The sequence below is a fragment of the Scatophagus argus genome, chromosome 24 (genome assembly GCF_020382885.2).
Source record: "Scatophagus argus isolate fScaArg1 chromosome 24, fScaArg1.pri, whole genome shotgun sequence".
In the NCBI taxonomy this organism is placed as follows: domain Eukaryota; kingdom Metazoa; phylum Chordata; class Actinopteri; family Scatophagidae; genus Scatophagus; species Scatophagus argus.
Genome location: NC_058516.1, coordinates 806,660 through 830,841, shown reverse-complemented (window position 1 = coordinate 830,841; position 24,182 = coordinate 806,660). Strand labels below are relative to the sequence as shown.

At 50.9% G+C, this 24,182-nt stretch overlaps 2 protein-coding genes and 1 long non-coding RNA gene across 8 annotated transcripts in view; 2 read left to right on the top strand and 1 right to left on the bottom strand.

Annotated features, from left to right (window-relative positions):
- The window catches only part of agap1 (ArfGAP with GTPase domain, ankyrin repeat and PH domain 1), an 87,165-nt gene extending 83,435 nt beyond the window's left edge, over window positions 1–3,730 (top strand). For all 6 annotated transcript variants that reach the window (XM_046381769.1, XM_046381768.1, XM_046381767.1 and 3 more), the window contains 2 exons: window positions 2,636–2,891; window positions 3,005–3,730. In XM_046381769.1, the coding sequence (XP_046237725.1) occupies window positions 2,636–2,891; window positions 3,005–3,214 (466 nt within the window). In that variant the 3' untranslated portion in view covers window positions 3,215–3,730. The remainder of the gene's footprint in view (window positions 1–2,635; window positions 2,892–3,004) is intronic.
- Window positions 3,731–6,655: 2,925 nt separating this feature from the next.
- Window positions 6,656–24,105, top strand: LOC124055273. The gene is made up of 3 exons (XR_006842594.1): window positions 6,656–8,535; window positions 8,628–8,703; window positions 22,825–24,105. It is a non-coding gene; the product is annotated as an uncharacterized LOC124055273 (long non-coding RNA).
- gbx2 (gastrulation brain homeobox 2) lies at window positions 10,260–13,396 on the bottom strand. The gene is made up of 2 exons (XM_046381873.1): window positions 12,235–13,396; window positions 10,260–10,949 (listed from the first exon to the last, which is right to left on the bottom strand). Exons 1-2 carry the CDS (start codon window positions 12,752–12,754, stop codon window positions 10,411–10,413), a joined length of 1,059 nt encoding a protein of 352 aa, XP_046237829.1. The 5' UTR covers window positions 12,755–13,396; the 3' UTR covers window positions 10,260–10,410.
- Window positions 24,106–24,182: the final 77 nt, after the last annotated feature.

The following is a 24,182-nucleotide window of genomic DNA, read 5'->3' as shown; positions in this document are numbered from 1 at the left end:
CCAGCGGGGGTCACTCAGTCAGTTCAGGCCAAACGCCCTGTGGACGAACAGGAAACGTGTGTGTGTGCGTGTAAACACAACCGGACAAAGCGGCCGCTCGGGGGGAACACACACACACACACACACACACAGTGCAGGGTCTCTGAGCTCAAACAACAGGCAGGAAATCAGGGGAGTGCAGTGGGCCCAGCGCGGCTCCCTGAGTGGCCCCCAAACCAAATCACATCCCGCCCCACCGTTTCCAACGGCGACCGCAAGCTGACGCCGCAACACGCAGCTGATGAAGCTGTCAATCAACAGGTCCACCCATCAGGACGGCGCTCAGGACTCGTTTACCTCATCGTTTGTGCAGCAGCTTCTTAAACCTTCAGACCAGTGGAATCAGTGGACGTGTGAGTGCGTGTTTGTAATTTTTATCATTTAATTTAACTGACTGGCACACACACGTCCTCACCCCTCTGGGCCTGTGTGTGTGTGTGTGTGTGTGTGTGCGTGTGTGTGTGTGTTTCCCTGTCACAAAGCATCTCACAGGGACTCATGTTTAATTATCTACCCAGCATGCCTTGGTGCTGCAGCGCAGCGTTACGACTAATGGGATGTGAAAAGGCACACACACACAGATTAACACAAGAAATATGAGTGTGTGCGCTCCGAGACACATGTTAACACACACACACACACACACACACACTCTGTGTGGTTAATTAGTGCAATTAGCCTCTCCACCATCCAGAGGTGTGTTTTCAGGACTCGTTAGCTCGTGATGATGTTTACTGCAACACACACCAACACACACAAACAGAAGATTTGTTGTGTCGTGTGTGTGAATCAGAAAGTGTTTCCTCCTGCTGCTGACACACTGCGTGGCCATAAGTCTGTGGACACCTCAACGCTCCACTGCAGCGTGTTGGAGGAGACAAACTGCTGGATGTCCACTCAGACCACACACTTCACCTGTCTGACACCTGGACGATGCATCAGTTAAGCTGATGAGACGATTACAGAAGTGCGTTTTAGTTTTACTTTTTGGAGTTAAGCGTTTTGTGTCCAGTCGGGAGAATATTTTCTCTTTTCTGCTGAAACGGGAACATGAGGAGAACGATCTTCTGAGCTGAACGTACAGTCAGACCGTATCCACACAGCCCTGACCTTCACACACACACACACTCACTCACACACACACTCACACACACACACACACACACACACACACACAGGAGTGGCCCTTAGCAACTCCAGCAGGAGGGGAAGGCATGCGTTTCCTGGGTCCACTGGCCTCACATTTCCTCTCCGTCCTCTGAAGGACAGAAGGACGAAGCCCTGCTGAGAGCACACACACACACACACACACACACCTCCAGGCTTTGTCCGGGGGCTGTCGGCCGTAGTCTCATGCCCAGCCTCCCTACTCTCTTTCTGGGCCTGGGCAGGAAGGAGAAGCTCCCGGGACATTCCGTGATGCTAGCTGCTGTCGTCCCACCCACCACACCCCTGACACACACACACACACCCCCGACACACACACACACACTCACACACCCCCGACACACACACACACCCCCGACACACACGCAGGTCTCCAGGAAGAGACTTAATGAGAATCTGCCAGGTTCCCACACAGACTCAGAACTTTTTCATTTTGTTTAGATTTTTTTTTGTCTCGCCTTCTCTTCCCATCATGCACCTCTCTGTCCCATCTGTCCACCAGACTCGCTGAAGACAGACTCTTGATTTCTGAGGTGTCCTTAGCGAGTTTAAATCTCAGTCAGGTCAGCTAACTGAACGTTTGTGATGAAACAGATGAAACAGGAAGGAGAAGCCAATCAGGCGGGTCAAAGCAGGACTGCAGTTCAGGGTCAAACCCCACAGAACAACCAGAGGAGACGAGTTTCAGGCGTCAGAGACAGAAAAATCTGTGTCAGATCACGTGAAGTTAGCAGAGAAGGTTTTGAGGTGGAACTCAGTTTGCTCTGAGGTCCAGCACTCGGCTCAGTGTCATGGAGGAGGTTTTCAGTGTCTCCTTCTCTGTTTCCTGCCACCTCACCCCCTGGAGGAGGTGCTCTTATTTTGTTAAGGAGGGGGAGGAAGGGAAGGGGGGGACAGCTCAATATCTCTCCTCCCCCGGGCCTCACCCCCCCCCCCCCGTCCCGTCCCGTCTCCTGAGGCCGGACTAATCCCAGCAGTGCTGAATGAGCTGCTGTTTACACGGAGGGATTTGTGCAGAGATTAGAGGCATCGCGGCCGTGGATTAGACAGATCAGCAGTTAATGACACTCGATTGGGGAACAATGTGTCCACGTCCCCTCGCCTTTCACCCCGCGTGTCCCTCTGCCTCTCACTGTGTCTTATTTTACACTCGGAGGTCGAACGGTGAAAACAAATTAAATTCCACGTCCGCTTCCTGTAAAGCGTCTCGCTGTGAGCCCCCACGACGGGGGAATCACCGCCAAGTCGAGACCGAAACGCTGACGTCAGAAAGTGAGGATGACGGACGACTGATCATCAGAATTGTTCATTATTCCTCTGTTGGGCAGCTCAGTCAGGCTCAGTCAGGAAGTTTTACTTTGTCGGACCGTCACTGCTCCTCAGCTTCCTGTCGCTTCGGTCTGACTCTCCCGTGTGTTGTGTCTGTCAGGGAGGAGAGGGAGCGCTGGATCCGGGCCAAGTACGAGCAGCGCCTGTTCCTGGCCTCGCTGCCCGGCACCGACCTGTCGCTGGGCCAGCAGCTGCTGAGGGCGACGGCCGAGGAGGACCTTCGCTCCGTCGTCCTGCTGCTCGCGCACGGAGGGCGACAGCAGGTCAACGAGACCTGCGGCGAAGGAGACGGACGCAACGCGCTGCACCTGGCCAGCCGCAAGGGCAACGTGGTCATCACGCAGCTCCTCATCTGGGTACGACTGCTGGCCGTCAGGCTTTTATTGTGAAACACCTGTGCAGGAAGTTATTGACAGCAATTTAAGATTCAGGTACTGACTGATTTTCTCTCTCTCTCTCTCTCTTGCAGTACGGCGTGGACCTGATGGCGAGGGACGTCCATGGCAACAGTGCGATGGCGTACGCTCGGCAGGCCAACAGTCAGGAGTGCGTCGACACGCTGGCTCAGTACGGCTGCCCCGACGAGCGCTACCCGCTCATGGCCACGCCCAACCTGTCGCGCCGCAACACCAACCGCAACAACAGCTGCAGCAGCACCGGCAGCGCCGCGCTCATATGACGGCTCTGTGACAGACTAAACAAAACCCGATCTGGGAGAATCCTGACCGTTTATTTTGGGAACCACTACCTGTTGTGACTCTAAGCCCCGCCCACCTCACCTGACAACCACCACAGACTGAATACAGCTGATCCCGGATCAGTGGTGACGCCGCGTCCACGTGTCTATTTGGGAGAACCCTCAACAGGAAGAAAAGAGCATTTTGGGAAATAGTCACATGACTTCTGGCATCCAATGAAGGCCAGTCTGAAGCTGCGGGGACATCATACCTCATCACACACACCTACGATCCAACACTACTCAGTTTCCCCTCCGACTTGGGACTCAGAAACACTTTGAACGACTCGCCCACAGCCAAACGACAGCCAATCAGGATCTTCAGAAGCCTGACTCGCCGGAACATATCGCCCAGATGCCACAAAGACGACCACGAGACAAAGATATCACGAAGGAGACGAGAGGGGGAGTCTTCGTAGCACGTCCACACGCACCTCATCATCACCACCTTCATCACCACCGTCGTCGTGGGTGGAGGAGGAGTCCCGGCCCGCGGCGTCGGCGCTTCGCCTCCTCTCGCCTCTTTGACTTGTCTGCCTTCACGCGTTCTTTTAATGTGAAAAGTATCTCGATGTTTTAGGAGGAAATCAGAAGTGTGATAGATCGCATGTCCTAGACGCTCTCCTCTGTGTTAATTTAAGACATTCTTCCTGGATTGTGTATATTATATCTGGGTGTGCATTGCTGGACCAATCGTTGAGAGCGTCCCCGCGGACGAGGGGACGCTCTCGCTTTGTTAACGTACAGAAGCTCTTCTCAGGCTCAGGGACCGGAGACCGTCGATCGGAAACGCCCCTTCGTCTTCTCCTTCGGCCGGGCTTTCGGGTGTCTTCCCTTCACTCAGCTCAGAGCCGAACTAAACGAACTAAATGACTTCAAATTGTTCTTGTAGCTCAAAACCCAAAAAAGTGATTTTCAGTCTGAACAGACGACGAAATCCAGCAAACACGAGAACCAGCCAGAGTTGGTTTAGTTTGGGAAATGATTCGGATGTCGTTATTGTTTGTGGTTTTAAAAGTTTTGTCTAAAGTGACTGAATTGTGAGCATCTTAAAGCTGGTCAAACAACATTTAATTCAAACTGTCCCTGACATGAACTTTCTTGTTTTAATGTGGAAAAAGTGGAAAAGAGGACAAAGCAGCTAACACGGAGCGAAAAGGGAAATGATCTCCTCCTTCTTCTTCAGGTGTTTTTAATGTGCGAGTCAGATCAGACGAGCGATGAAGAGTCGAGCTGCTTCGCGTTGTTCCATTCCAGACGCCGAATCGTCAGACTCTAAAACTCACTTTCGTGTTTCTTTAAAAAAGGCTTTTTGTCTTTCAAAGGGTCACTTTCTGTCTGTGTTGTTGTTTGAATGAGAGTTTCCTCCAGTCCCGTCCAATCAGACAGTCTCCCTGATGTGCTCAGCGAATCACTAAGAAGGGCTTCTTCCTCGTCTCTGGTCTGGAAACGTCCTCGTCCTCGTTGTAAATAGTCGCCTCTTTTCTCTCTCACTTTCTCTCTTTCAGCAGCGACTTCCTGTCGAGAAGACAGGAAGTCCTGGACCAGTATGTCGGCTTGCAGAGTAGGAGACTTATTCTCATGTGTGTTTGTGTCAGCGCCGATTGAGGGTTGTGCGCACCCGTCCGGGTTTCGCCTGGACCTGGTCTAGACGCTGCTGGTCTCTGGGACCTTTGGAGTCGGTCGATGCAGAAACGACTCGTTCTGGGAGCTGCTGGTCTTTCAGGGTCCGGCTCTGTCTCAGGTCTCGTCACGTGCAGACTCCTGTGACTGAGTATCCAAGCAATATTCATCAACACGTCCATCACTGTGGCAGCCGCACTGCAAACGCTGACGTTGCTGCAGTGTCCCCCAGTGTCCCCCCACAGGAACGTGAGAAAGAGCTGAAAGAAGAAGAAGTGTCCCTCCCTTTGCCTTTTTGTTTTTTACTCGCCTGCCTTTTCCTTCCTGATGTCGCGCGGCCGTGTTGCTGTACGTGCCATTAGTCCCGTTGATGCTAAACGATGGGGTTTGACCGCAACTTGTGTGTGTAATGTTTTTATATCCGACTCGTCCCTCATCTGTCCTGAACCGGGACAGTGGGACAGCGCGTCCTTTTATTTATGACAGAAATGCACTAAATCTGACTCAGTCTGTCTTTTCCACTACAGCTCGTGTTGCTTTTATCGGCATGTGATGTCATTTCCTCGTTTCTCTAAGCGGTGGCGTCTTCCTCCAAACTGACGTGTGCTCCGATTTTGTGCACCATCTGAATTCTGATCGGCGTGGCCCTGAACTGGAGTCCACATGAGCAGAGACAAGTCGAAATGGGGTTAATGATAACGCTAACTCTTAGCGGGGAATTATGAAGACACAGAGTCACAAAGTCCACAGAGTTCATTGATTTAAAGTTGACTGGAGCAGAAAAACAAATAATTTGCCAATGGGAACACTAACCTTTACTGTAGCTAACACTTTAGCATGGCAGCATGGTGTCACGTGACGGACTCAGGCTGCAGCCAGTCATCAGTCAGCTAACGGAGGGAAGCAAAAGTGTCAGACTTTAAGCGTCTCTGGAGCCAAAAGTTTATTTCGTTTGATTGGAGCAGAGAAAGTTCGCCCACATCTGCTGTTTATATTCACAGAAACTGCCGAGTCATCCGTCACTAAAGCTAACCGCAGCGCTTTGTGTGTAGCGGCTGCAAACATCCTGTGAAGCTAGCAGTCAGTTAGCTAATCTGAGCTAGCAGTGGCTTCGCTCAGCACGTTTCCCGGTGGCGTTAGCACAGATATGACGAGCTTTGGAAACTGAGAGCAAGTGAAGCTGCCTGCTTGTAGATACACCGCATAAACGGCGGCGGCGCTAATCTTCCCGCTCGCCGCCGCCTCATCTGTACATAGACTCCAAACAACGGAGAAAAAAGGACTCCATGTGGTCAAAGTTTGGTTTGTCCGGTTACCTCTAAAAGCTTTTACCCCTAAGCCCCACCCACCAGGGCCGTCCTCTGCATTATTTATAAACGCACCCTGTGAGGAAGACTCCGCCCCATTTTGTAGATTTCCCGCAGTCCTCATTTGATTCTCCCTGTCATGAATTATCGTGCAAACACATTATTGTCCTTATTGTCATTGTTCATCTAATTATTATTATTATTAATATTATTATTATTGTTATTGACTTTTTGTTGGCTGTACAGTAACGTTGTTGAAAAATTTTACTTAATACAGAGTCTTCTACTGTAATGTGTCTCTTTCAATAAAGACAAGAATATTGCTTCTTAATATAAACTCTGTTCGTGCTCCGTTTTCTGTTGTTGCTCTGCCGTCTTTACAGAATGTGAGATTTCTGTCTTCACTGCAAAAACATGAACAGTCTGCACTTTGGCTTTCTTTTTCAGGATGAAACAATCAAAATGAAATGAATAGTTTTGTAGGAATTTAATTCAGCACCGCACATGTTTTTACCCTGAGGTAAGCAGCTGACATGTCAACATTTTCACTGTGGAGCTTTCATTCAGGTGTCACTGACTGTTAAGCGTGTGGTTTGTGATGGTGGTGGGGGTTCACTCTTCACTCCTGTGATCAGATAAAACCCCGATAATCGAACTGCACGTCCTCTGATTGGCTTTTCTTCAGCTCTGAACGAGGGGCCCTTTTTGTGGACTGGAAATCAAAAATGTGTGCGTTTTTAAATTGGAGTTTTGAATGAGAATTTTCTGCTCCCTCTGACTCCTTTGCTTACAATTTTTTTGTTTTTATTTTCGTCCCCCTTTTTTAGCCATAATCTGACAGGAAGTTATGGTAATGAAGGGTGAATTTATCTCCCCACAAAGAGCACAACACTCCACCCAGACAGCAGAGGAAACCACCACCGAAGAAGACGACGACACACTGAGGATTAATCTGCAGGAGTTCATCTGAAACCCGAGCAGGTTGCTGTTAATTCAGTGAGGAGGAGGGAGGCTGTCTGCTGCAGTGAAGAGCCGAGGCCGAGGCCGATCCCCCCCGGGTGCCATTTGTCAGCCGACCGCGACGGCCCGGCTTGATTACAATTTGCAAAGAAATTCATTAGAGTCACGCGCAGCCTCCGTCGCCGTTCACGCTGCAGGTTCAAGACCCCGGATGCGGATTTTGTCCCCTCACATCAGATTTTTATTGGCTGAAATAAAAACAAGACTTACATTAAATGTGAAAAACCGAAACTGTGCATTTGTGAGTCCGTCAGTTCGACTCAGTGCGACCAGTCCAGTCCTGAGACCAGCAGCATCAGGGTTCAGCAGGACGACCAAAGTCCCGACACAACGAGGTCCACGTCCTCCCAGAGACCAGCAGCATCAGGGTTCAGCAGGACGACCAAAGTCCCGACACAACGAGGTCCGCGTCCTCCCAGAGACCAGCAGCATCAGGGTTCAGCAGGACGACCAAAGTCCCGACACAACGAGGTCCACGTCCTCCCAGAGACCAGCAGCATCAGGGTTCAGCAGGACGACCAAAGTCCCGACACAACGAGGTCCGCGTCCTCCCAGAGACCAGCAGCATCAGGGTTCAGCAGGACGACCAAAGTCCCGACACAACGAGGTCCGCGTCCTCCCAGAGACCAGCTGCTCGCAGGCTGAGCGCTGAACTCATTTCAGGCTGTAAAAGTTTCAGCTTTTCAAAGTAAAACACGAGATTTTCTGCTTTATTTTGTCCTTCTCTACAACAGGCTGATCATTTCTATTATCACTTGTTTTTTCTAAATTAATCAATTCATTTTTTTCATCCCAAACTTGTCAGAAAACAGCATAAAATCTGCCCGAAGTGACGTCTTCAATCAGCTCCAACTCCAAAATGAAATTAAAGAGAAAAGCGGGAAGAGGCTTTCACAGCTTCCTAATTGATTCAAATGATTAATCAATTTTCAGTAATGTTGCTGATTAATTTTCTGCCAATCGACTGGTTGAGTCGAAGGGGGCAGAATTGCCTTTTAATGATTTATTTGAGTCTAAAATGAAGTTGAATTCGATTCTGGGCCCTGACAACCCGCCGCCATGACGACACAGAGCACTGCGTCATGACGTGCAGGTACGTCGTAGGCGGAAGCTCGTGCAAACGGACAAATCAGACGGACCAACGTGAAGGTTCTTCCATGTGTGAATTCGGTCTGAAATCTGAGCTCAGATCAGTCATGAAGGACGTGACGGCCTGAACGTTTTGGTTTTGTTCGCTGGTCTCTTCAGGTCAAACTTCCTCCAGGCTCCACCTGGCTGACGACACTTCCTGTTACCGGACACACCGCAGTACAGGTAGCCTCGAGTGACAAAATAAATAAATAAATAAATGAATAACAGGGTGAAACGGGGACAGTAAGCAGTTCCCATTGATGCCGATGTTTCAGCTGTTAGCCCGGTGACCGGAAGGAGTGACACGTCAGCTGAGCACACCTGGAGACAACCACGAGCTGGACAATCCGGGTATTTGTGCCTCATATTTAAATGTTAATTTTAATCTATTGGTTTTGTTGCTTTGTTTTTCTGTGTGTAAGCGGACACTTCGTTTGGTTCCCCCACAAAATGAACAATTGATGATTAAAAATGATTTGTGACGTTTCATCGATTTCGTCGCCAAAAGCCTCGTCGTTTAACCAAATTTATCAAATCAAATTTACCAAATTTCTAAGCCGAGTTTGGCCCCCGCAGAGCTCAGAGCGCCGCAGGCCCGCAGTCAGAGCCCGGCGGGCGGTTTGTTTCCGGCCTGGAAAGACTTTGGTTTCCGGCCGTGACGCCTCAGCCGGCAGGACATTAGAGTGACCTTTGACCTCCAGGAAGCAGACAAACAGGAAAATAAACTAAAAAATCTGCGCTGATTTTTTTATTTTTCCTTGTTAAAATTGTCATTTTCCTGTCAAAACAAACCGGATGAATTATTTCTGTAAAATTAATTTGAAATTTAAGTTTAATTAATTTATTGAAGTTTAATTCTGCTTCCTGTTCATTTTACAGCCTCTTTTCCACATCACACTGAAACATCTGTGGCCTTAAAGGCGTCGGGCCTTCACACTTCAACATCTGGACTTTTATTTATTAAATCGATTAATCAAGACAATAATCCACCTGTTAAATCAACCGTCGTGACTGGGGTGAGTAAGAAGTCGTCGTTTATGTATTTTAATAAACACAGTGAATTTTTAAAATTCTAAATATCAGAATTGGACGGTCGGTTTTAGTAGGAAAGAAAGAGAAGCCGGAACATGAATGGAGACCAAGCAGCTGTGAACATCTGGTCAGGTTTCATCTTTTAATTCACACGTGTATAACTTTTGGGACTCCATACGTCAGGGAATGTTAGTTACCTTTGCACAATTTTATATAAATAAATTAGCAGCGTCATTTTGTCCAAAAGAAGAAAAGGAAAAGAAAAATCTTGAAGCGATAACAGTTTGATCCAAAGAGCAGTTCGAGGGAAGAGTTTTTCAAATGTTCAGTAGCACAGACAGCAGGTTCAGAAAAGCCCAGGTGTTCCGCTCCGGGTCCTCGCTTTGGTCCCGGGTGTGTATTTACATGTGGGGGAGGAGCTGGTCACCGCGTCGGTTTGTCTCTTCATCCTCCTCCTCCTCCTCCTCAGCGGCGCGTCTTCACGCGCAGAACCGCACTGAGTCTCGTGTTGACGACTGAAATCATCTGACAAATCAAAATCTTCATTCATCTCAATGGGGTTCTTTATCCAAACGTCATTTTCAGTGATTCAAACCAAACTCCGTTGGGAAAAATTAACATTTTTTAATTCACTGCCGGATTTCCTCTGGATGACACCGTCAGGCTGTTTGTCCGATTTTTGGTTTTAGACCTCATGAAAACGAACAAATAAATTCTGTAGGAATTCGGCAGATTTTCTTCATTTAAAAAGTGAAATTTTAGAGCCGACGCTGCACGAGCCTGACGGTCTTTATTGTTCACATGGAAATAAAAAGGGCGGCCTGAGGTGGTCTCACAGTTTCTCCTGTTCTGGTTTTAACTTTTCACCGGGACGTGCTGTCAGATTCCGGTGTCAAACTGAAGCTGATGAGACGGACTTAAAAACCTGCAGGGTTTCAATGTGATGCTCTTAAATAAACGAAAGTGAAACGTGTTTGTGACGGAACGGGATCCGCTTCGCCTCTCAGTCAGGAGTCTGTTCTTCTTCTACGGTCTGGCCTGCTCCATCTGCTGGTGCTGACTCCTTATTGCGAAGCGGCTCACGTGCACCGGGATGGGCACCACTATTTTGGGGTTCCTGGACGGCTCCCCGGATTTGTTATTGACGTTTCCGGCCTTGACGCGTTTCCACTTGGCGCGCCGGTTCTGGAACCAGATCTTCACCTGCACCTCGCTCAGCTTCAGCGCATGCGCGATCTGGGAGCGCTCGGTTAACGACAGGTACTTCTTGCAGTGGAACTCCTTCTCCAGCTCCAGCAGCTGCTCGCTGGTGAACGCCGTCCGCCGCCGCCGGTTCTTGCCGCCTCCGCCGCTCCCGCCGCCGCCTCCGCCGCCGCCGCCGCCGGAGGAGCCGTGCAGGTGCGGGCCGTCGTCCAAAGCTCCTGCGCCGCCGTCCCCGTCCTCCTTGTGACACATGGAGGTGAGGTTGTCGTCGGAGCTGTAGTCCAAGTCACTGTCCATGGAGAAACTCTCGTCTTTCCGGCCGCACTCGTCCTCCTTGGAGTCTTCTTTACTGTGTGCTCTGACTGGGAGGAAGAGGAGAGGAATGTCAGCATCTTCATCACTGTGTTCGAGCAGAAAAATAAAAGTTTACATGTTCATAAACAACCCTCAACACTCGAAACGAAAAACGTTTTCTGCCCCGATTTGAATATTTTTCTGTTTTTTTCCTGAAATCCTGCAGGTTAAAACTGCATTAAAATGAGCGCTTTTATTTAATCATTTCTGTCAGAAAATATTTCAAGGTGGATGACTTTTAATGTCTGATTTACAACAACAAAAACACTTCACATAAAACATTTTAAATGGAGTTAATTATGAGAGAAGACGAGTTAAACAAAGTCTGAAGACGAAGTCAAGTTTTCCGTCATGATGACAAACTGAAGCCGACTGAGCCAAAGGGGGTGAGCGGGGTGGTGTGTTTGTGGGTGGGGGTCGCCGTCCTGTCCCGTGTCAATATCCATCATCCCATCAGTGTTTGGATCAGAGCGGAAAACACGCGCTCTGCAGGGATTTGGATTTTTCACGCGTAATTACGCACGGAGCGCCGGCGCGGCCCGTTTGTGTCCGCGTGTGAAACGGAGCCGCTGCGGACGGAAAACCGTCAGATTCGATCAGAAAAGATGGACTCAACACGAAGCAAATGTCTGTTTCAAATCAGCAGCCAATGAAAGCCGAAGCGCAGCGGCTGAGACTCGGCGGATGATTTGTTGTCCCCAAACCGCCGGCCGCGTTTGTCTCACGCAAAATAAACAAAATGTCAGAGAATAAATTCAAATCAGTTCAAATTCAAGTCAGATGAGTTTTGATTCTCCAAAAATCTGAGACAACATTTTCATGACTTTTACAAATGAACAGAAATGATTTTTGTTTTTCTGGTTATCGTGTATTGTTTTATTGAGTTTTTCAATCAGTTCAGACACAAAATCGTTTTAATGTTTTCATTTCTTTTTTTAGTCCATTAAAGGTGGAGGATCAAACACGTTTATTGTAGTAATTTGTACATTTTAGTGTCATGAAAAATAAATCCTAATCGTTGAATTAAATATTTAGCCTTAAAACGAAATTTAACAAGCAAAACCGCGCTTCCTGGTTTCATTTTTATTTTCTCTCGGGCTGAGTTGTCATCTTTAATTTCTCTTCTTGAATCAAACTTCTCGAGAATGTGAGGAGGATTTTTGTGCAGTTCGGCCTGCAGATGTGAAATAAGATTTGCTGATTTTACAGACGACGTGAAGAAGCGAATCACTTCGACCATTTAAACACCGAGTCCGAAGTCTGGCTCGGGTTGATCCCGGACTCGGAGCCTACCTGTGGATGTTTGCAGCGACGTGTCCGAGTCGTGGAAAGCCTGCAGCGCCGCGGACTCTTTGCCCTGCAGGAAACTCTTCCCGTCCTCCGCGTCCAGCCGCAGCTCCTGAGTTTTGTCGAAGACCGCGTGCAGCGCCTGCGAGCCGAACTTCCTGGCCGCCTCTTGGTGCTGCTGGGACGGCGAGAAGCCGCCGGGCAGCGACGCCATGAGCGTGGAGGTGAGCGCCATGCCCTGCGTCAGGCCCTGCGCCAGGCTGGAGCAGAAGCCGCTCTGCAGGCTGGGGATCTGCGGGTGCGGGTGGTGGCCGGCCGGAAGAGCCTGCTGCAGGCCCGGGGGCGGCGGGGGCGGCGGCTGCAGCACCACCGACCGGTACGGCATGAACATCGGGTAGCCAGTGTAGACAAAGTGTCCCGGGCTGGGCTGCGGGGGCCCCCCGATCAGAGAGTCAATGCTGAAGGCGGTGGTGCTTCCGAGTGGCCGCTGCATCACCATGAAGGACGGACTGAACGCTGCGCTCATATGAACGACCGCCGCAGCTCGGAGGAGACCGGAGAAGACGCGCTGTGGGCGGCGGCGGACGGAGGACAGACCCCCGGAGGAGCCTCTGGGAGGGAACCGGAGCTCAGAGCTGCGATAATCCCGTTAAAGAGAACCATTCCATCCGTGCTGCAGAGGAGAGGAGGCGGCGGAGACCGGCAGAGGAGGGACACTCAGCGCGTCTTCTTCCTCCGGTTAGTTTCCCCACAAAAACAAATCTGGAGCATTAAGGCCACAGACTCCGCTGCGCGTCCTGCGAGGCTCTTCTGCGACCCGAGCGGACAGCGAGTCCACAGCACCGGACACTCCAGCTGCACCCGCCGCGGCAGAGCGTGTGTGTGAGTGAGTGAGTGTGTGAGTGAGTGTGTGTGTGTTTCCTGCCGCTCGGCGCGCCTCCAGAGGTGTTTTGGATTTAAATTGCGCTCCCCTCTGTTTAATTGAGCTCCCTGCTCCGCGCGAGCTCTGCCCCCTCGCCGCGCTCTGGCTCCTGATTGGTCGGCTGGGATGATGTGACGGCTCGCCTTTGGCCTCCTGGATGAGAGCCAATTACACAAATTGGGACCACAGGCCGTTTAAGAAAGTGAAAACACATCATCGTAAATAATCAGCTGCATATATTCAGTAAATAATCGCCCTCAGCTCCAGTGTGTGTGTGTGTGTGTGTGTGTGTGTGTGTTGATTCACTGAAGAATCTTCCAACACAACTAAAACACAGCCGTTAGTCTAAATTCAGCCGACTTTTATTCTGAAAATCAGCCTTAAAGTGCTGGAATCAGCTGTCAGCCAGTCAACAGAGGTGACTCTTCGTCATCATCATCATCATCAGGTCTGAGGCTGAAGCTCGTGATGTGCAGGGCTCCTGGATTCGGTTTCTGCTGCTGTTCGGTCAGACACAGTCGACACAGGAAGTGTCCGGCACAGGAAGTGAATCTCTGACTTTCTAACGGTGAAGAAAAGTTTTCAGTGCATCCTGTGAGCCCAGCCGTCAATATCTGTGTTTGGGTGGGAAACCCCGGATGTAAATGTGAGAGCAACTTCCTGTCCAGCAGAGTGCGGGAGCTCGTGTGGAGGACTGGGACTGCCAGGGGCCCCCAGACTCTCAGGGGCCCCGCTTTGCTGGGCGTCAGGTAGTTTGTCTACTGATCCCAGAGCAGCTGCTGTTGTTGTGGCTCCTGATGAGGTTTGTGGCCGATTATCCCGCCGTTCATCTCCTCTGAAAGCGCGCGGCTGAGCTTTAAATCACAACATTTGCTCCTGCGCCGGCGTCACGCGCCGCTTTAATGAATCCTGTAATGGCTTCCTCATCAATTAATACAAAGCTCGTCGATGGCACCGGCGCAGTGAGGACGCAGGTGACCTCTGACCCCGAGTGGGTCTCCCGGTGGACCCCCAGCAGCACCTCCCCACCCGGCCTGAGTCAAGGGCACGCATGGACCCCCTCCTCCCCTTCCTCCTCCTCCTCCTCCTCCTCCTCCTCAGGGTCACTGGGACACGATCTCATTAAAGGCGGCCTGATCTGCAACTGCAATGCAGACATTAAATAGCAGTATTTTTCAATTAGGGCTGACAAATTCAATCAAAATTCCATAGATTAGGATGAAATGAGGCATGGGTCATTTACAAGGGAATTTAATTGCACGGCCATTAGACAAATAGTACAGCAGTCTCTGTCTCATTATCAATCATGCGGGGGCATCAATAGTAAAAGGTTGTGAGGCGCAGGGCCGTGTGGGTGTGAGTGTCCGTGCACGGCGAGCGTGCACGTCGCAGCGCTGCCACCACCGCAGAGCAGCTAATAAATATCCTCTTTTGTACTTATAAATTATCCAGTTTAATTAACAACATGGATTATGATTGGACTATGATTTAATTAAACCTTTCCTGCATGCAAGCCGAGCGCTGAGCTCATCCATTATGAGCCGGGGAGAGGAGCGGGAGGGGGTGGAGGTGTGGAGGTGGAGGTGGAGGTGGAGGGTGGGGTGCAGTTGGAGTGTGCACTAAATGAGGCTTCCTCTAATAGGAGCTGCTTACCTGGTGAGATCATCAGTCGCTGCAACAAGCAGCCATAATGGGCCTCCGAATGGCTGAGGAGCGTTTACAGAAACAAACCAGGACGCAATCTGATGTGAAAGGAAAAGAAAAGACCCACCCCACCACCCCCACCCCCACCCACACCCACATCCTCCTCCTCCTCCTCCTCCATCTCCTCCTCCCCTTGCATTTAAATCTAAAGCTGAATGGCACAATCTCTGAGAGTTTGCTCAGGTTGCCGTCGTGTGTTGTGAAGTGGAGGGGTTGTGGCGGGAACGCAATCACAGAGCCGAGGTGGAGGCGGAGGCCTGGACGGGTGGAGGGTGGAGCAGGACGTCGCCCCGAGCGCCACGCGCCGCTCGACACGATTCAGTCAGAGCAGAGCGGCGTGGCAGGATCAACCTTTTCATCGAGCTGTAAATGCCAGGCCGCGTTTGGCGAACGCACTCGGTGATCCTGACCCAGCCGAGACTCGCAGCGGCTGCAGGAAACCGCCAAACTCACCGCAGTCACTGAAAGGCTCATCTCCAAAGAGCTCGTCCGGCGTGATTCAGGTCTCCAGGAGCTCAGAGGTCCCACACTGACTGAAAGACGTGTCCTTCACGTCCTTTTGTGCAGCTGAAGCTTCACTGCAGCCGCTCAGCTGAAGGCGTGAGAGTCGCGCCGTCTGAGCCGCAGCCGTCAGCTTTTCTTCCATTGGCTTCTGAAACTCTCTTCAGTCTGACAAAAGAGTCACGTTTCATGTCCCATCCACAGGAAAACGTCTCGTCTTTGGGACTGAATGTAAAAAACGCTGAAATGCTGCTGCGCTTTCGTCCCGCAGCTCGGATCAATTAACATTTAGAGCAGCCATTGGATTTTTGATTATCAGAGCTGAAAGGGACTCGATTGATTGGCCTCTGAGGTCGCTGCTGATCCAACGAGGGAGGAGGCCTGATGGGGATTGAGTTTCTTAAGTATCTCCTGGCAGCAAGCAGGCAGAGTATTGATTGTTAAACCACAGAAAACCTTCACCCAAACAAGTCATTTAATCTTTGCATCGAGCCTCGCAGTCAGATTCTCCTGAACCCAAGTGGAAAAAATCTCCCGCTGGGGTCATAAATCGCCACATCTCAAACGCCTCAAAATGCTTGAGTGACTTCCTCCGAGCAGGAGAAAAGTCCTCTCAGAGCAGATTCATCCTGAAGTGTTTCGCACTGACTCATTAGCAACAGGAAAGCTGAAGACTGCGTGAGATGACTTCATTCAAGCTGCAGGTTTTGCAGTGGGACCAGGTCCTGTCCTGGTCCTGGTTCACCGGCTCTCAGGTGGATCAGCTGAACCTGACAGTCGATCTCGACGTCTTCCCATGATGCTCTTTGTGTCACAGACTCACAGCTCTTGTTGCAGTCGATTTAGTTTCAGTTTTGTGATTGGACGTTTCAGCTCATGTCGGCCTCTGAAGCTCAAACGTGAAAACCTCTTCGGCCCCGACGCGACCGCGAATCCAACAGGACGAGAGTCAGAGTCGCGTTTGAAAGCCAGAGATTTTCATCATCATTTTCACTGTTTTCTCCCATTGGGTCATCAGTGAGCCACAAACAAGAGAGGGAATCCTCAGCCTCATTCACATCCAGCCACAGTGCCCCCTGCAGGCGAGGGTCAGCACCAGCAGCCAGCGCCCCGTTGTGGGAGTTTGGGTCGCATCCCATCGTCTCCAAATCAGGAGCACTGAACAGATGGAGCTCGAAGGAGTCCAGCAGGAGTCCAGCAGGGTGAGAAGGGAGGACACGATGGCCTCTGCTGAGGTCTGAGTGAACAACTTCACTGTGACCTTCAAACCTGGAGCTCATAAAGCACACCAGCAGATCCTCCCCTCTGACAAACCGGATCCAGTGAGCCCCGACTGGCTGTAAACGGGCCTGGACTCGAGGAGCAGATCGGGACCTGAGCTCCCAGGACCTGAAACCCAGAGGAGGCTGACATGGCAGCTGGTCGTGGGAGCTCCGGGCCCTAAAAACAGGCTCACAGTCGAGGAAAGTCTGCTTCAGTTCAGACATCCATCAACCCGCGTCAACTCTGCGGCCGTCCCAGCAGCTCCGAGCAGGTGTGCGTGCAGCCTCTAATGACTGCGTGAGCACACAGAGAGCAGCCCCACCCCCACCCCCTTTAGGCCCCGACATGTGAAGGCACACAGCTCGACCTTTGACCTCCGCCCATGCAGACGTGCAGATAAGAACACGCTGCCTGCTGCGGCAAACCCAGGGGATCAGAGACATCCAGCTGAGGGACCCAGACGGTCAGGGGAGAGAAACCCTCCGAAAAAGAAATCAGACGGAAAGCTTCAGACGAGCTAATTAGATCTGCTGCGACGTTCACCTCCTGAAAGAGACTTATTTAATTATTACAGCCTTAATTACTGCTGGTACAATCACAGAAATAGGATGCGAGGAGACGGCGGCTAAAATTGGGTTGGAGCTGCCTCGTTCTGCTGGTTTCCTCTGGGTTAACTGTGTCAGCTTCCATTAGCAACATGAAGGCACCGCGTGAATCTGCTCGGCCTGTGAGGGAAAAGAAGAGCGACGGCGTCGGCCGCCTCTTCAGGTCTGCATGAATGGACGCCTTGTCTGCGGGAGCACCAGAGAGGCAGGTTTTCTCACAGGAAAAACCTCTCACTTTGATTCACTTTGTTGTCTGGTTGTTGGTCTGACACGTCTGTTCATTGTTGTCGGGGGCTGCAGTCACATGTTGGAGGACGTGGAGCCTGTCAGACAGCGCTCAGGGCTGACACTCCCACAGTGCTCCTTTCCTTCCTTCTTTCCTTACTTCCTGCGACTTGCAGTTGTCTCAGTGAGCTCTGATGGCCGTCAGCTCAAAACGCTGCAGGCCGCGGAGACAGGATCAGTGAACACACGAGTAACAGATTAAAACACAGCGTGAACCCGACTCGATCACGGAGCCACCTTCATCTGATGGTCAGACGTCTCGCCAGCTGAACGTCGGCCGGCGTTTTGTTCTGCCTCACTGCGACAGGTAGGTGTTGTGCAGAAGGCAGAGAGACGATCGTGGTCTCACTGAGAGGACGGAGCGTCTTCTCCCACCATCACAGTCTGAGGACAGGACGTCCGACCGACCGACCGCTTTGGTGTTTGTGCGTCCTGTCCTGCACACGCTCATCACATTTCCTCTTTGAGGCTCCGGTGAGTTTGAACGTCAGACGAGGTGGGTTTTTCATCAAAGCACAAATCACATCAGAATCAGCATTTTACGCTGACACAAACCAATGAGCAACAACGTTTCCGAGTTCTGCAGAAGCCGCTCAGGCCCGTTTCTGACAGCCGTGCTAGCTTTTTCCATCCACTTCCAGTCTTTGTGCTAAGCTAAGCTAACCACAGCTCTCGTCTCATCTGGACGTCTTTTTAATGTCTGTGTCCTGTTTCGGGAGTCCAGCTTCGCCGCGGCGCTCCGAGCGACTGCGTGTGACCGTCTCGCCTCAGTCTGACTGGTGCTTCATGTTAACGAGGCCGCCGTGGTTCCCGTTCAGAGACGAAACCTTTCTGAGGCAGACAGACAGAGAAGTCAACAGCCACGTTAACCCCTGGACATTCAGGCGTTTGATGAAGCGGCGAGCGCCGTTCTCTCCTCGCCGCGGATCCAACATCATTAGCCGGGAGAGAGACAGTATGTTTCGGCCCACGCCGCCGGTAATGAGCCCTCGCCGATCATCCCTCACGCCGTAATTAGCGGCGGGCTCGGCGCTCGGGCCCCCTGCTCGCCGCTAATGGAGTGAACAAGGCAGAAAACGAGCGCTATTAAGGCTGGACACGAAATTCAGTTCGCCGTGTGAAACCCTTGAAACATAATCGTTTTCATCATTCAGCGCTCGGGCCTCCAGCGCCGTCTCCTGTCTCCGCTCAAAGCAGGATGGATCGGGAGACTTCCTGTCTGCGTCTCCAGGTGGGCGACTTCAAACCTGAGTCACTTTGATGCTCGTGCACAAGAAATGTGGTGTTTGTTGAGCTGACGTGGCAGCATCGCGTCAGCCTCGACGTTCTGCCATCTTTGTTGGAGTTTCAGCATTTCGGGTGAGTGAAAACCTCCCGCCGCGTCGAGTCCGGCCGACGACCGCTTTTTACCACACAAACATCTGAGCATCATGAGCGCTCCACAGGAAAACACGAGCAGGGGTCAAAGGTCAAAGTCAGGAGCGACTGAGGGATGCTGGGAAAGGCAATAAGAGCAGCAGTTTGTGTGTCACCTGTGTGTGATGAGTGACGCGGGGGCGGGGACACGTAGCGGCCGCCGCTGCCAAGGTCAGGGAGGTGATTGGTCGCATGATCAGAGCGGGCTGAGGGTGGGCGGGGTCAAGGTCTGAGCTGATGACGGCTGTGAGGCGATTCGTGTCTCACGGGGTGTCATGAGTGTGTGAGTGTAAAGCGCACACACACACACACACAGAAACACCTCCACTCTGGATCAATTACCATCCGGGGGAACAGAGAACAATTAGCCAGCTGGCTTTTATGAAACAAAGCAATTAATGTTATGCTAATAAGTCACATTTTGAGCAATTCCAGATCATTCGCTAATCATTCACTAATTACTTTGACGACTCTTTAGCGCATCAGATTATGAGTGATTAATGGGACACGTCTGGACGTCTGAAGAACGTCGAGCATCTCGGCTCACATCTGGACCTCACGTGACTCTCGTGGCACGCGTGTGAACGCTGGCGTCCAGAGGCCTGCCGGGCCGAGCTGATGATCACGTGTTCCCAACAAAGCGGAAGCTGTGTTACTGGTACTCCTCCTGAAGTAATAAGAGTGGAGAACCTGAGAGCCGGTCCGTGTTTCTCTCGGGTCCACCTGGCGGCCCTCCTGAGGGGCCCGAAGCTGAGACAAGTCGTGTGCTGTTTCCAGCTTTGCGTCACGATGATGATGATCCAAAGAGGAAGACGATGCAGTGAGGCCTTTTAATGTAAAACGCTGCATTCTTATTACTGTCGGCTGGCTTTATCGTCTCAGTTAGCGTGCCGATGGTGTCGGCCCCTGGGGGTCAGCTGGGGCCCACGTTGAAATTCAGATGAACCCCCACCCCCACCCCCTCCTCCTCCAGCCTGATCTGACAGGTGAAGCTCCCTCCTCTTCATCAGAGAGGCCAGCCTGGCCAGGAGAGAAGCAACGAGCGAAAACCACATTCAGGTTCCTGCCGACTCGTTTTATGATCTTATTTAAACGTAAAGTGGGACCCCAGCAGTCTGGACCTCACTGGTCTGACTGGGGCGCGCAGGGAGCAGTGAGACCACCTGAAACGCCTCTTTGGCTGAAGGTGGAACTGGTTTGTCCTGCTGAAAACAGGTGAAGGTGCCATTAAAAGGCAGCTGTTATCCCCCTCAATTACAGCCCGCCGAGCCTCGGCTGATTGGCGTCCTGGCCGGCGAAGGTCGCGGCTCCAGCGGGGCAGCTGGGGGCTAATCACAGGCTGCGGTGGGCAGGGGAGGGTCTGAGTTGTTAAGGTGACGGCGAGCGTGTTTATGGCCAAAACCAGAAGCCCAGCTCATTACTCACATAGCTGCCTTCAGCCGTCCCACCAAACCCTCACAGGCTGAGCCTCAGCCTTCAGTGTCGTCTGCTCCGGAGACACAAAGTCCTGTGGCTGCGAACGACCAGAGAACTGCTGTCCCCTGAAGTGGATCCACTTCCTGTGTCCGCTTTGACAGGGACTGATGGGGACACGTGAGCCTCAGTCCTCACTTATTGATGATAAAATGAACAGAAAACATTTGTGGCATTCGGTAGTGAAGTAAAAAGGCTCAGAGACAGCGGCGAGAGGACAGCGAGGCTGAGCTGACGTCCCGCTGTCTGTCAGAGCGTCTTCGGCCTGTTTGTGATGCCGAGGGAGGAGACGTCCCTGAACTGAAGGCCGCGGCGTGTCACGGTTACTACACACCCAATCAATCCTCCTGCCGCCGCTCACGTTTACAGTAAAGGAGGAGAAACCCAACGGCGGCCGCTGCACACAAGGGAGGACGTTTATGCTGCCTGTTTGTGAGCTCTGATGAGGAGGGAATATTCAGCAGAGCGCGTTGTGTTCACTGTGACAGTAAAAGAGTGGGAGATTCCTCTGAGGATTTGTCCCAGGGACCCCTCGCTTTGTAAACGAGCTGCGGGCGGCAGCGAAGCCCACGGGCCACGAGATCCTGAGCGTGAAGCGAGAGCTCGGAGGCCACTCAGCGTCAGGGGGTCGGCGAGGACGACAGCGTGAATGTATAATCACAACATTAATGCATCTGAGACCGCAGACGTCAGGCTCAGAGGTTCCTCACGTTTCGATTTTGTGCTTTGACAACACGGAGCTTCGAGTCTGGTTGGGTTCAGGCCCAAAACCTGCTCGGTTAGAAGGCGAATCAACCTCCTGCAGTTCAGTTCCCGCCGTCAGGACGCCTCACCTGCAGCCAGCTGCCGTCTCTTTGCTTCTGCACACACAAGTGACAGAGAATATTCGTCTTTTAAAAACGTCCTCGAGCACCAGCTGACGTGATGCTGACCTCTGAACAGGAGGAAGTTCACCTCCAGGGGTGAAGAATGTTGGACTTGAAGATGACACAGTTACATACATGTATACATTCACCCAGATCAGTAAGTGTGTGTGTGTGTGTGCTGGATCTCGTCGGCCCCTCTGGGACCTCAACTGGAGCAACGACCCCAGCGCGGCGTCTTCCTGCTCGGGGGGCTTCCTTCTTGCGCGAGGAAGGCGGTGGCCCGGACACTTTGTGAATAATTCGATTAGCGAGGAGGAGCAGAAAAGGTGACGGAGTTTGTTCCGCTGCGTGAACCCACCTGGACGGGGACAGACACGCAGACAGACACAACCATCCGAAGACGGAGACACCGAGCTCCGGGCTGCAGCTGGAACACGCACCTTCATCGTCCAAACGTCCCCTCGTCACACTCGGTCGATCAGCTGATCGGCAGAAAGCGATCGATTGTTCGGCGGACTCACGGGGGACGCGTCACGTGTGCCGAAGGCGTTTTGAAGGAAACGTTTGATGACGCCGAACGCATCGGCGAGGACGTTCTGCTCGTGTTGTGCTTCATCAGGAACCGTTTGACGACCGTGAACTCACTGACTGTTTTAAAGGACAAAACCACCACAAGGTTTGGTTTGGCACCTGAAGACAAACAAGCCAAGATGATTCAGAGCAGATCAGGTTGTGTGTGTGTGTGTGTGTGTGTGTGTTGGGGGTTGAGTCCTTGGGGACCTCCTTTGGGAAGTGGGTCAACCGCTTGGCAGGGCAGGCTGACTCGTTAGCATCGAGTGTAAACACACACACACACACACACACCTCAGCCCCTCTGGCTGTAATTGGCAACAATGAAAATTACACACAGGCTAATTAGCAGCTCCTTGGCACAGACAGAAATCTGTGTGTGTGTGTGTGTGTGCGCGTGTGTGTGCGTTCATCACCACGGAGACTCGATGACGACTCTGTTTGTTGGCTCTCCTGAATCCAGAAGACTTTTAACTTGGTTATTTTGTCTTCGTGTCTCCTTCATTCTGACTCAGCCAAAGTAGCAACTGAGTACATTTACTACAATACTCAACTTAAGTACAACTTTGAGGTATTGAGTATTTCCACCTCATACTGCTTATCCGTCTACTTCACCATGTTTCAGTATTTTTCCTTTGCAGATCAGATTTAACAGTCAAAACATTTTCAGTGGCAGCTGCAGCGGCCCTGCAGGCTGCCCTCTGGTGGCCGCAGACACAAACTACATCTGCATGTGTGGAAACTCAACAAGTCACTTTTTTATTTACATTTGTTTTAACACTCTGATATTTTGCACCAAAAGCAAGTCTGTCTAAGAACTGAACAGGAGCTTCAGTACAGCTCCAAATGTCACACATGAACACTGTAAAGAACATTCCTTGGACGTGCACCATATCAACTTGGGCGACTTGTGCACTGAAAACAATCCTTTGCAAAACGTTTTTTAACTTTCCCTCCACTTTATTCATCCATCCATCTCTTTGGGTCACAGGAAGCTGCTCTTGATGATGAACGACTGGTATCTTCAGCACCCAGAAACCTTGCGTTGAAGTGAGGACTCAGTGGAGCCCCGTGACACAGTGCGGTGCTGCCCCCTGGCGGCCGCAGCAGTCTGTGCTCACAGGACAGAAAGTTCACTCTGACTGGCTGTTTCTTGCAGTGCTCTTTGGGACTTGTAGTTCACCTGAAGCTCCATCACTGTGATGATGGCGTCTCCGTCAGCGTCTTCCTGCCTCCTTCAGTTCAGACTTCATTGAAAGCTTTCATGAGCATTTATGTTTTCCTGCAAACAGTCTCCAGGTTATGTTTGCCTTTCCATGAGTTTGTAAAGTCTTATTTTCATTTAAAAGAAAAAAACACAGACAGAAATCAGTCCATTCATTGTTCCTGCTGTGGTAAATGGTTGTCTGGACTCCTTTGTGCAGCGTTTGAATCCCGTCCGTTCTTGAAGCGTCAGCCCCCAGCTGAAGTTGTGGGATGGAAAAACTTGCACAGCTGAAACTTTCCTGAGATGTGCTGAAATGACTTTAAAAGAACTGCAGTGAAGAACAGCACAGTGTTTCTGCAGCCCACTGGAGGACCAAATGCACACTGAAAGCAGGAACAAAATGTATTCTTGTGAATAACAACACTGAATGGGCAGATTGTGTCCATTTCCAGTTTTGTTTGATAGAACCAGACCAGACTCAGTAAAACAGAAGTTGCGTTTTAAAGCTAACTAAAGCGACTTTCTCAACTTTCTCATTATTTAGCTGTCCAAGATTGGTGTGTATCCTAACTTAACATGCTCACATCAACACACAGGATGTCAGTTTGGTCCTTCAATAACTCTGTTGCTTCTGAAGGCTGCTGCAGAAAGCAAAGACTCAGGAGCTTCTGGAAACAAAGTCCAGAGAGCTGATGAAGTTTGCTCACACTTTTACAGCAGAATTGAACATTTTGAGGTTGTGGATTCAAACCCTGACTTATTTGGTCAGCTCTTGCACTACCATCCCAAACCAAAGAAAGAGTGAAAAGCTCGGGACGATACAGGAGGGTTTTGGATTGTGAGAAAGCTGTGAGAAATAACAAACATATTTTGCTGAAATGATGCAGTTGGACTCTTTTGTAAACGACTCCAGTGTAAATAATCAAAAGGAATTAAGTTGTCAGTGGAAAGTCAAGCAGTCAGTGCACACATGTGTAAGAGTACTCTGATCCTACCAGGTATAACAGTGTATATAGGAATACTATGTAGTATAATTGTGTAGTTTGAGTTGTCTGTCTTGATGTAAAACACATTAATTTGTGTAATAATTAATACATTTTGCTACATTGTGCTTCTGTACTGTTCACTTTTACTCTACTTTC

What these genes read in the sequence shown, in the direction of transcription:
- gbx2 (XM_046381873.1), bottom strand. Translation starts at nt 12,754, where the DNA reads ATGAGCGCAGCGTTCAGTCCGTCCTTCATGGTGATGCAGCGGCCACTC. An exon ending in GTCGCTGCAAACATCCACAG is followed by an intron (nt 10,950 to 12,234) that starts GTAGGCTCCGAG and finishes TCTTCCTCCCAG; the next exon opens with TCAGAGCACACAGTAAAGAA.